The sequence below is a fragment of the Clarias gariepinus genome, chromosome 24 (genome assembly GCF_024256425.1).
Source record: "Clarias gariepinus isolate MV-2021 ecotype Netherlands chromosome 24, CGAR_prim_01v2, whole genome shotgun sequence".
Taxonomy (NCBI): domain Eukaryota; kingdom Metazoa; phylum Chordata; class Actinopteri; order Siluriformes; family Clariidae; genus Clarias; species Clarias gariepinus.
This window is the reverse complement of record NC_071123.1, coordinates 3,887,980-3,900,838: the sequence shown is the minus strand read 5'-3', so window position 1 is coordinate 3,900,838 and position 12,859 is coordinate 3,887,980. Positions and strand designations below refer to the sequence as shown.

General features: G+C 41.1%; 1 protein-coding gene across 2 annotated transcripts in view; it reads left to right on the top strand.

Annotated features, from left to right (window-relative positions):
• Window positions 1–12,859, top strand: part of dcc (DCC netrin 1 receptor) — a 258,324-nt gene that overhangs the window by 127,964 nt on the left and 117,501 nt on the right. For both annotated transcript variants that reach the window (XM_053484759.1, XM_053484758.1), the window contains exons 6-7: window positions 9,720–9,874; window positions 9,984–10,104. In XM_053484759.1, the coding sequence (XP_053340734.1) occupies window positions 9,720–9,874; window positions 9,984–10,104 (276 nt within the window). The remainder of the gene's footprint in view (window positions 1–9,719; window positions 9,875–9,983; window positions 10,105–12,859) is intronic.

Genomic DNA, 12,859 nt, shown 5'->3' with positions numbered 1-12,859 from the left:
TATGTCTACACTCAAAAAAATAACTTGTTGAATGAACGTAATTAAATTATGGAAAGAATTTCCACCTGATTTAATGGCTTTCTTTCAGCATTAAGCAATTTTGTTGGCCCAACTTAATGTTCTTAGGTTTAGTCAAATTAATTTTATTAGGTTCCTTTAACTTATTTACTACAGCTGCGTCCAACATAATTTAATACTGTTAACATAAATGAATAGCGTTGGTACAACACATTTTTCAGTTGTAAATTAAGTTGATCCAACTCAAGTAAATTTAAATTAAAAGCCCTGGTCAACAGAATTCTGTGAAGGAAGGAAACATAAGACAAACGAGATAAAACGGAGATTTTTATTTTACACCAGCAGCAACTTACAAATAAAGTCTCAATTTGAAAAGATGTACAAAACATAAAACACCACAAATAATTATTAATCATAGAAAAAAATTAACACCAACAGAAAGTTTTGTACTTTATAACTGTACATTATGACTTAAATATGACCGTTAGAGACGGTTGGTCAGGAAACTCCTGAACTCCTGAACTCCTGTGGAAAAATACAGAGATAGATTCAATTAAAATTCATGATACTTAATTTATCAAATGAACAATATTTATACTTTCTTCCTCTCGCTTCACAACTCATGAGAACAGACCGAAACCAGAACCGAACCGCAGATTAAGCACGCGCATATAACCCTCGGTATTTTAAGTGTGATTAAAAATACCAGAAATAGCTTAAACCAAAATAACGTGACTAAACATCGCTAAACAGCAGGTGACATTTATGTTCAGTATTTCGCTTCTATTTAGAAAGATGTGAATTAATTTCTGCTTACCTTTTCCACACGCGCGCCAAACGTTTGTCTTCTCAACACGCTGTGTTCTCTTCTCGCGATATCTTCTCGCGATATTTCCGGTTTTGCTATTTCCGGTTTTCATAGTGACAAGATCTCTTTGGTTTATCTCAACATGATTAAATCTAATACATGTTAAGTTGTTGAATTTCAGGTAAATACAACATAATTTATTCATGTTTATCTTGGAAACATGAAATTAATATGTACAAAACACATATTACATTTTAGTACATGTAACAGGTAGCCATGTTCATTTTTTTGAGTGTACTGTAAGTGTCTTTATTTTATTACTTTTTATTACTCTTTATAGAATTTCCTTTTATGCAGAAATGTTTTTAAAAGCATCTTTTGCTTATGCCATATTGTTGTATGTGCCCAAGACTTTTACACAGTACTATAAGTAAAACAGCTGTTAGGTTTTACTGAGCTTGCTGGAGAATACGAGTTCTTCTGGGAACTTTCTCACACTCGCTCCTTTCTATTTATATGCAAATCCCAGGAGCGTACATTAGGTTGTTTTGTTTCCCTCTGAAAACTGGTCTGTCTTGTACAAAAAAAATAAAAAATTCTTTATAGCCATGCACATATACTTCTTTAATGTTATTTGTTTATTAATTTTTAAGTTATATGTGGACATATTGAATGATTTTGTACATAATTTCGCAAAGATGTATATATATATATATAATTATTATTATTATTTTATTCTTGTATTCTGGTTTGTTTCACATTTTTGAGATTTTGTAATCCTGAACCCGCGACTGTTTGATATCGTCTTCGAGGCCTCACTCGCTGTTTGTTGTAAAGAAGATTTGACATGTAGTCAAAGCACACGGACGGGTGACGCAGCACCGCTGTCTTCTCTTTTGTTTGTGTCACATTTTAGATTGCCTGAGCGTAGGCATATAAAAAAAACGCTCAGTGATTCGAGTCGATTTGACTGCTGCTGTCAAAAACAGGTATGCCGTTAGAAAAACAGATAGCATACAAGTACATTTTTTGTTCACCAAGATACAGCTAATATAAATGCACCGTCAGGTGTACAGAGGAGGTTAAAAACGGTGTTGGCACCGCCTCAGTCAGGAAGGAAAGATCTGCCCATGTGGGAGTCAATTCAGGGGCAGGAGTTTGTAACTTCTAAGAATCTCACCAGGATCAGATCCTCATGCTGCCTAAAACTGATCTGAAAAGTTCATCAAGTTTAAGTGTCTGTAATAGGGTCTTAGTATGAGATTAGATGATGGGACAGGGAAGATTGATAGATTGAGTGTTTAGCCGAAAGTGCAACAGCTACACAACAACCCAGACAATAAAACACTGTCACATGTCTTTACTCAGTCATCAAACAAAGCTTTATTTTATTCAGAAATCCATCCAGTGATGATATATATTTACTGTAAATAAAGAAATGTTTTTCCTGTACTGTGGTCAGAATTTGTTCTTTCAATGATATCTTCATTGAAGGACCAGAAACCAGTCTCAAAAGAACTGTCTGTATATCTGTATGTCTGTCCAGCCAGATTTTGCCACAGCATCATGCAAAACTGGTTGGACAAAATTGAAAGAAACTTTTGCAGTACTTTAATAACTGCCTGAAGTTAAACATGCTCCATGAAAAAAATATTTTGGCGCACATTCGTCAAACTGCGAATTTAATTAATCTTTTGCTTAAAATACCTGCCTGTACCTGTTTAACCTGCACCATAAGTAAAATCTAAATGTTCAGTAAAAGCGTTGTTATGACCAGTTGTGTGTCGGATTTAATAATCCACTTTACAATAAGCTCCAAATGCGCTACTTGCTCAATGTAAACAAACACCTGCACCAATAGACGTTAATTAGAAAAGCGATTTGTTTATATTTTAAAGCGCTGAAGTGGTATAAGTGAATTTTAACACGGTGGAGTCATTTTAGGACAAAACTCCATCTTTATCTGAGCTACTTTTTTCGATTTCTCATTTGTGATTCACTCTCCGATCACCGAACAGGAAGAGTATTTGTTTGACAATGAAAAAAGTACAACAAGGCAAAAGATAATTAACCTTAAAACATTTGATTTCTTTGTGTTTATAAATTAGGCAAAGATTCCTGCGTACATACAGTACAGTAGGCTTCAACCTGAAAAAATAATATCCCTGATTACATTAAACCTGATCAATCTCAAAACCTACTGTAGACACTCGTCTTATAGTGGCAAAGACCAATTCAAAGAAAAAAAAATCACTGGTCACCTTGGGAACCTTCCGCATCACTCATTTATGCAAAATGTTACAGATACAGTACGACCTGTAATTCTTTAACACTACATTAAATTTACATTTCAAAGGCAACTTAACCTGCATGATTTGTACAGTACAGTACAACCCAGTAATAATTCATGAGCAATGTTTACTCCTGATTTGAGAGCGCTCCCTTGGGTGGATTCAGATTTACAGGTAAAAACAAGGGTAACAAACGCGGAAAAAAGGGAGAAAAAACTTATTATTTAGACAGAAATATGGCATCATGGAAGCGGAGTCTCATGTCAATTATAATTCTAATGACGTTCGCCAGCAAAAACCAGAATAATTAGCCTACACAATGCTTAATCCACTGCGGAATGGAGACTGCGTGAATGTTTGTTGTCCCCTTGAGTTATTAATAATGCATCATTGTCTGAGAATACAAACTGTGATCTGACTCAGTCATAAAAATCCGTGTGTATGTGATATGCATGCTGTATTTACACAGCCCCTCCTGTGCCCCACATTGGGGTCTGACACCCCATTCCGGGGGGGTTTGTATCCTCACACACACACCGTCACAGCAGTAGTCACAGGGCTAAAAATGTCACCAGCGGTGCGACAGGCTGTCACTGATGCCCCTCGAGACCCCCTCAGCACAGGGACGGTATTAACACACACTCGGGCACGCGGCAGATGTTTATTCAGATGCATGACGTGCCGATTTCCATGAGAATAGGGAAGAGGAGAGAGTCATTAAGATCAGCTTATATAAAATGAGCTGCTCGGCCCAGCTCTGGCGTTTTGTCATGCTAATCGCGTTTCTGGATCGCGCACACACACACGAGCGCAATCACCTGGGCTGTGTTTTGTCTGCGTATTGGTTTGTTTGTAATATCCGTCTTCAGCGTCGATCCTTTGATCCGGTGTCATCTAGCCATCTGTTTATGGTTTGTGACTAACATTAGAGGTTGTTTCTCGATACCAGGACTGTATCAAAGAAGTTATGCAATGAAGGAAGAGCTGAGGACACAAGAGCCGAGAGCATTAGATTAATCCTGTAGCGCTACCCACTGTCTTCAGTGCAACCACCTACATGAGCCAAAAGCTAACAGGAATTTTGAATTACCGCACCAGGTTATTATCTTAGCTTCTTAGCTACCCATAAGAAATTTTACCATGGTACTCTGATGGAATTTTTCAGTATCATGGAACTTATTTGCCGATATAGTGTGGTACTGTACATTGTTCTACCATGGTTCAAACTTCAAATTATACCTGTGAAACGGTACATCTACTATAAAACGGTTCACAGTTCTACTGTATAGTGTAGTATGATACTATGGAACATGTATGTTAATTACATATCATAGTGTACACTTAGTATTACATGCAATAATATGGTACTGCCTGTACTATACCATACCAGTAGTATGTAGTAAAATATCTAATATCTAATAAGGCTTACTATGTACAAACATAATATAATATATTAGATGCCAAGTACCATGGATTTCAACAAAGTACAGTTTCACCATAGTGGTCCCACTTACTCTAGTAAATTATAGTACATACCATAGTATAGCTATTTATTTTTTACTATTCAGTTTGGCAGCATTTAGTAGTTAGCATTGGTTAGCACGTAGTGGTTAGCACTGGTTAGCACATAGTGGTTAGCACGTAGTGGTTAGCACTGGCTAGCACATAGTGGTTAGCATGTAGCGGTTAGCACTGGTTAGCACATAGTGGTTTGCACTGGTTAGCACATAGTGGTTAGCATGTACTGGTTAGCACATAGTGGTTTACACTGGTTAGCACTTAGTGGTTCACACTGGTTAGCACATAGTGGTTAGTATGTAATGGTTAGCACTGGTTAGTAGGTAGTGATTTGCACTGGTAAGCACTTAGTGGTTCGCACTGGTTAGCACGTAATGGTTAGCACTAGTTTGCACATAGTGGTTAGCAATGGCTAGCAGGTAGTGGTTAGCACATAGTGGTTAGCATTGGTTAGCACATGGTGGTTAGCAATGGCTAGCAGGTAGTGGTTAGCACTTGTTAGCACATAGTGGTTAGCAATGACTAGCAGGTAGTGGTTAGCACGTAGGGGTTAGCAATGACTAGCAGGTAGTGGTTAGCACATAGTGTTTAGCACTGGTAAGCACATAGTGTTTAGCACTGGTAAGCACATAGTGGTTAGCACTGGCTAGCACATAGTGGTTAGTAGGTAGTGGTTAGCATGTAGTGGTTAGCACATAGTGGTTAGCACTGGTTCGCAAGTGTTTGTTAGCACTGGTAATCACATTGTGGTTAGCATTGATTGGAGACTCTGATTATAACACTACAGCTGTACAGCACTCATTATACACGTCCAGTCATGAGCTCTATCCAGGATTTAGTAACACTGTTTCAATATTAGATGAACTCAGGTATATAAAAAACCCGAGGCTGGCGCTTGCTATAGCACCGACGGCATGTGGTCCCTCTGTAATTGGTGGTTCGGTGTCTCACCCCGGGTGGAAGAGGAGGGGATTGCAGTTTAATGGAAATCGTTAGGGCATAATTAGCACAATACGCTACTGATAAAGCAACAGCACGGCTAATGACACGTCGATGCTAAAGCGTAGTACAAACAAACCGCTTGCTTATGACGATTTAAAAAGCTTTTCCTTTCATTTCTTTATTTTTTTGTTTATATAAAGCGCAAGTTCATCGCCTGTGTAAGGTTTGCGACTATAGAAAAAGAGATCAGACAGATCACACACGCGAGTTCTTTGGAAAACTTTGCATTGTTTTGCAGTCTTGTGAGGTCGAGTCTTGAGTTGTATTTCACCAGTGTTTTTGGAGCTCCGAGCCAGTCACACACACTCTGGATAATCGATCCTTCAGCACTCACTAAAGTCTGTGGGAGGCCTAATGAGGAAAAGGGATAAATGCTTCCTCCTTTCATCTGGTTTGATGTGAGCTTAGGATCGCTGCAGAGAACAGCGTTTAAGAGCTTGGAAAAGAAAGGTGTGAGTGTGAACTCCAGCTGCGAGGATGTGTTGGTGTGTGTGTGTGTGTGTGTGCTGCAGAGTTCTGTATGAACATGGTCAATAGAGTGTTTAATTAAATGATGTGAGTAGAGCAAATTGAGTGTCTTTGCTGTCTTACAAAGGTCACCTCTCTCTTTTATCTCTCTTTTTATCCATCTCTGTATTACTCTATTATCTTACTTTATATGTGATGAGAACTATTGACAGTATTAACTCTTACTCAGAGTTAAGTGCAAAAATATGTACACCCTCAGAATACAGTAGCATGCAACTGCTTTACAGTTTAATATTTCCAAAGCTTTATTAGATAATAACTGTTCGGTAATAAAATCATAATTAGAGTGAGCAAAGCCAACTATTTCTGTGAAAAAGGGTGAAAGAAATTAAAATCTAGCTCTATTTTTGTTGCTTTCAATTATTAGGTTTTTTTTGTGGGGGGCCAAAACTTTTGTCTTAAACTGTGAGATGAATAAAGGCAGGATGAAGGTGTTTGTCCAGTGTGTCTCAAAGGTCTTTAGATGGTGAGAGGGATGAGACAGAGAGAAAGAGAGAGAGAGAGGGAGGGACAAAATGTGTGCAAAAGTTTATGCACCCTTAGGACATAATACATAATGATTCTATCACTTACTGTATCTAAAGGCATTTAATATAGTAATTACTTGGTAGTTACATTGTAATTACATGATAACAAAAAGTCTATTAGCAATAATGATAATCTTGATAAGTAAGATTGGAAAAGATTATTAGCTCGTCATTGTGGGGGTGAAAACTTTTGCACTCAATTGAAATAGGGATAAAGACAGAACAGAGATGCATGCATACAGAAAAAGCGAGAGAAACAGAGAGAGAGAGAGAGAGGAAGTGTAATAGTGTGTGTGAAAACTGTTGAGTGCAAATGTTTGTACGCCCCTTTGATAAAAAAAAATATTTAGTAATTACTATGTGAAAGGGACACATTTGCAATAATAATAAGTATATACAGGATATATTTATGTACAGTAATAAATACGTATCCGGCTTTATTATGTTGTTTTAGGATACACTCACATTTTTATATCGGAACTTTTATTGCCATTTTATTTGTGTGTGTATAGAGTAAAACTCGACTCTATAGCAAGTCAAGTGAAGTGTAATATATTTTGAGAGACTGTGGATGCTCAATATGTCTATTTTTCTTTCTCTCTCACAATAGCTCTCTCTTTCTCTTTCTCTTTTTCCTTAGTAGTGGCTGTTTGTTCTTTCCCTCTGGTCTCTTTTCTTACTGTTGTGACAGATGTATCCATGTGGTCATCCGTCAGCACGAGCCTGAGGGAGTCCAGCAGATCCACATGGGGGGGTTGAGGAGGAGGGATGAAGGGATAGGATGGGGTGATGGGGTGATGGAGAGATGTGATAAGAGCAATAGTGCTTACCTGAGTCCCCTGTCTGTCACCTCATGATGGCGGCGGGACGGGGAGATGTGGCAGACATGTCAGATACGTCCATTAGGGACCGGTTTGCACCAGTTTTAGAGTGAAAACCAGAGGCTATTCTCTGACCTGTAATACGTGACCTTTCTCTCTATCTCTCTCTCTCTCTCTTCTTCTTCTCTCTCGCACACACTTTGGTGTTTAAAGGTGTAAATCACACAGACGTTGTTTACCGACCGCTGCTTACCAGCACATCCCGGACTGCATCACTTCTCACCGTGTTACTGAATCTATAAGAATGGTTTTCACACTGTCACGGTGACAACCCGCGCACATCTCACTTCAATTACGCGGCAATCGTGTCAATTTCGGACAGCTGACAGCAGTGGTGTGTGGTCATCGTTTTTAAAGAAGAAGTGCATCCGTAGAGGAAAAGCCGGATAGAACGAGATCAATAACTAATTTTCCTGGTGAAATGGGACTCTCCATATCTCCGCATGGATCTCTAGACCTTCAGCGGCACGGCATTTGTTTTTATTACGCCGGTTCCTTATTGAGGAACGCGTTACTCCGAGATGAAAAGAAATGATGTCGGGTGGGATTTGAAGACTTTATGCTCTTCACAGTCGTGAGCGGTTTCCATCAAAAAAGCGGCGCGTCTCCTTCAGGGAAAGTTATGAGCGGATTATATTTCCAATATTCCGCCGGATTTCTCGGATGACGGATGCATGGCTGTGCGCCGTAACCTGCACCGCTCAAATTTAGGCCCAGGCACACCAAGCATGACTACTCAAATCCAATCAGGCGCTAATCTCCGGGTTTCCATCATGTTTTGAGACTCAGAGAGGATCATCCTCGTCTCGAATTCATCCCACATATCTTCCATTTCGGCTGCGGCGGGATCTGAGACAGCTGTTGGCCTCAGTTAAGGGTGAAACCTTTTACAGAGGCTTGGTAATCCGTTCAAGTACTTATAAGAACACAGAGTGACAAGGGAGCTATTACATTCTTCTGGACAAGGGCGCTATGCTCACCTTTACTCATTCGGGTGCCGGGTTTATCCAAAGAGACATAGGCATGAGTCCAAAAAAAAAAAAGAAATTCAGTATCTTTAGCATGTTTTTTGTCCCGGGGAAAGTATATGTAAATCACTTTTACACCGCTTCAATTACCAGAAAGTTCATCAGAAATCCCAGTTTGACTTGAACACCCTCAATAATGATTATCACTTCTTACGAAAGGAAAGTATTTGGCCAAACCTGTTAATTATAGTATTTAATTCATGTGTTTCAATCAATCAGGCCCCTTATCCCCAGTGAAGGACAATCTTCCTGCTTCAGTATACCAAAACATCTTGGACAATGCTATGCCTTCAACTTTATGGCAACAGTTTGGTGATTTATAAGCTCCAACCACCTTCCAAGGACTAAGTAGTTGGTGAATCAGGAACTGTTGAAAGCATCTGATTTAATATAATTAGTAAGACGAGACAGTTAAATAAATTGAATTATACCAATGATGATGATGATTGAAATCCATATGAATCGGTTTGGCCACGCCTCTTTTTACAATCTATCACAGCCTTGGGTTTGTACTGTTTCCCGCCAACCAGCCGCCATGGTACAAAGCCTCGACCTTGGTTTCTTCACAATTATTCCGGCCAAATATCATCTCTCCATGAAGTCTACTGAGGGCTTTACAGTATAATTACTTTGCAATATCAATGTTTTATACTTAATGGAGCACTTCATAAAATCTAGCTACTTAAGTACTTCATAAAACATTCATAAAGCAAATACAGTGTATACACAGCGCATTTCCATCAGTCTCTGCAGTTAAACCTTCATAACAATCCATTCAAATTAATGCTTTTCTATTTTTCATTAAAATCTATGTAGCGCAGAAGGCCGTCCCTCGCGTATCCGCGTGCGTTGGCCAAGAACGATCCGAGAACGCTCAAGACTGTGAGTGAAGATAAACATTTGGCTGGTTTGTACATTAGAAGATGGACGGCTCCGCTCCAAACTATTTACATTACCATACACGATGTAATCGATGCCAACCTGGATGCCATCCTGGAGCTCCTAGGCTTTCTGCTTTTATTCACATCGCTGTTTTTTTTTTTCTATTTCAAGCATTGTTTCTTCTTCATGGTTTTGTTTCCATTTATTTCTGAAATGCTGTATTTTTCTTTCTGCAGTGCCGCCACAGTTCTTGAGCTACCCGTCCAACACGTACGCATACGAGAGCACGGATATCGAGATGGAGTGTGCGGTGACGGGGAACCCTCAGCCCACTGTGCGCTGGATGAAGAACGGAGAGGCAGTCATTCCAAGCGACTACTTTCAGATCGTGGTGAGACAAAGAACTTGCTGTTACATCAGGTTTACATCAGTGTTTCAAACTCATGATCTGTAATCCTGTGACTGTCGTTAATCTTTGTTATTTTTTCTTTTTACATCAGGATGGTGGCAACCTGCAAATTTTGGGCCTAGTGCGTTCAGACGAAGGGTTCTACCAGTGCGTGGCCGAGAACGAAGCAGGCAACGCCCTGGCAATGGCCCAACTTATACTCCTCGAGCTCGGTAAGAGACTGCGATTATTTATTCCATTGTGATGTTTTAGATGTTGCCCGAGAGCGCTGATCCAGGACCAGTTTCAAATCCCTAAAGTTTTTCAGTTTGGCTCCCTAAACTGTTGCCAGATCAGCAGCTAGTGGCAGTTGTTCGCAGCACGCTGATTAGATGTTGTTGTTACTGTCACTCTGCAGTGTGTCATTATCACCAGTATCCATCTGCTCTCTCTCTCTCTTACAAACACACAGACACACACACACACAGACACACACACACTCACACACACACGCTCACACAGAGCAATGGTCTGCAGGAAGGTCAGGGAGCAGTCAGTGAAACAGGGTTGTGCAGATGTTCAGTGGTTATTAGGCAGATGTAGGGAGCAGTTAGAAGTGTGTTAGTGTGGCCGCCTACGTTTGTGTGTATTTGTGGAAAAAGTATTACAGCTCTGCATGGAGATAAAGAGTGAAGCCATCATTAGCAGCCTAGCATGCCTGTCTCCTCTTCTGATATGATGCACTTCTCAGTTCATAATCAATCACGCTAAATACGAGGAATACAGTAACAGCAGTCATTTCTTTACTGAGACTAATGACCTCATCGGTGACCAACTGAAAGAGGCCACACCTCCTCTCCTGTGACTGACTGGGAGCGGCCCCGCCTCCTAACCTGTGAATCACTGGAAGATGCCACACCTCCTTAACTGTAACTGACTGGAGGAGGCCACACCTTCTAACCTGTGACTAACTGGGTGTGGCCTCACTGGGTGTGGCCTCTGCCAGTCAGTCACAGGTTAGGAGGCGTGGATTGTTCTAAGATCTAATAAACTAAGGTGTGGCCTCTCCCCTAGTTGGTCACAGCTGAGGAGGTGTGGACTCTTCCAGTCATTTACAGCTGAGGAGGTGTGGCCTCTTCCAGTCAGTTACAGCTGAGGAGGTGTGGCCTCTTCCAGTAATTTACAGCTGAGGAGGTGTGGCCTCTTCCAGTCATTTACAGCTGAGGAGGCGTGGCCTCTTCCAGTCAGTTACAGCTGAGGAGGCGTGGCCTCTTCCAGTCAGTTACAGCTGAGGAGGTGTGGCCTCTTCCAGTCATTTACAGCTGAGGAGGTGTGGCCTCTTCCAGTCAGTTACAGCTGAGGAGGTGTGGCCTCTTCCAGTCAGGTACAGCTGAGGAGGTGTGGCCTCTTCCAGTCATTTACAGCTGAGGGGGTGTGGCCTCTTTCAGTCATTTACAGCTAAGGAGGTGTGGCCTCTTCTAGTGAGTCACAGGTTAGGAGGAGTGGCTTCTCTCAGTGAGTCACAGGTAAGGAGGTGTGGCCTCTTCCAGTCACTCACGGGTTAGAAGGCGTGGCCTCTTCTGGTCAGTCGCGGATGAGGAGGCGTGGCTCTCCTAGTTAATCACAGGTTAGGAGGCGTGACCTTTGCCAGTCAGTTACAGCTGAGGAGGTGTGGCTTCTCTCAGTCACTCACAGGTTAGGGGGTGTGGCCTCCCCCAGTGAGTCCCAGGTGAGGAGGGTTGGGTTGTTTCAAGTGATTTTTTAAATAATTCTTTGTATTTTTTTTTTACATTGTAAGTTTTCAAGTACATTTTTAATCACTTTTGATGTCTTCTGAGCCATGCTGAGCTACGAGGCGACTTCTTAGGATCCTACAATCGCAAGATTCAGGTTCTGTAGTGGGCGATTAAGGATACACGATTTAATGGTAGACACTGAAACAGCCTACAGTATATTTAATATACTGTATAATGTTGGTACTGTCAGAAACAGCACATCTGTGAAACGTGGGTGTGGGTGTGGGTGTATCTCCATGAGTGTGTTTATATGCCTGAGTCTGTCTCCATTTATCAAAACACACTCACAGCAGATTACGCGCTCTGTGTGTGATCTTGTTTGTTGATTCAGTTTCTCCGATCTCACGCGGCGCTCTGATACGTCTCTCCGCCGCACGCTCTTCCCAAAGCTTAGCGTCTGCACTTTCATGCCCCTCTCCAGTCTTTGATCAGCTCCCCATGGTCAAATTTGCTAAAGCGACCATCAGTCAGTAACTGTCAGCTCCTCGACTTCCGGCGAGGTCCTTTCTACTCGCAAGCACCGCGAGACCTCTGGGATGTACAGTAACAGGCGCTAAAGAAGAAAAAGGAAACTTAAAAATAAAACTTCTTTTTCTTCCTGCTTCAAGCATTTCAACTAGCGTCTCGTATTAGCCGCTCACACATTAGCGTAAGTAATCCTGAAATCCTGTTTCAAACCAAGTCCTGGGCCGCAAAACATTTTCCGAAAAATCGATGAAGTTAAATAAAACTCAACAAGGTGTTATTGAGAACGAGGCTGTGTGCGACTGAAGCGGTTGGGAGCGGTATTGATTTTGATGCTGCGTGTGTTATCTGGCTGTGACGAGTAGGAGAACTTATCGTAACGCAGATCTTAATTCTGTGGGTGCATATTGATATTTTCTGCCCGTTTTATGTGTGTGTGTGTGTGTGTGTGTGTGTGTGTGTGTGTGTGTGTGTGTGTTAAAGAGAGACTGGTGTTGGATTAGACTTTAACGTTAGATAAGCCAGTCTACTTATTCAGTAGCAGAGAAGGAGTAACACTCTGGAGTTGGTTAACATACCCGTGTGCGTGTCTGTGTGTGTGTGTGTGTGTGAGAGAGAGAGAGAGAGAAAGAGAGAGAGAGAGAGAGAGAGAGAGAGAGAGAGTATATGTCCCACAGTGGGTTGAGTTTGAAATGTCTCTGAGGTTTTATGATGGTCGAATGAGTAG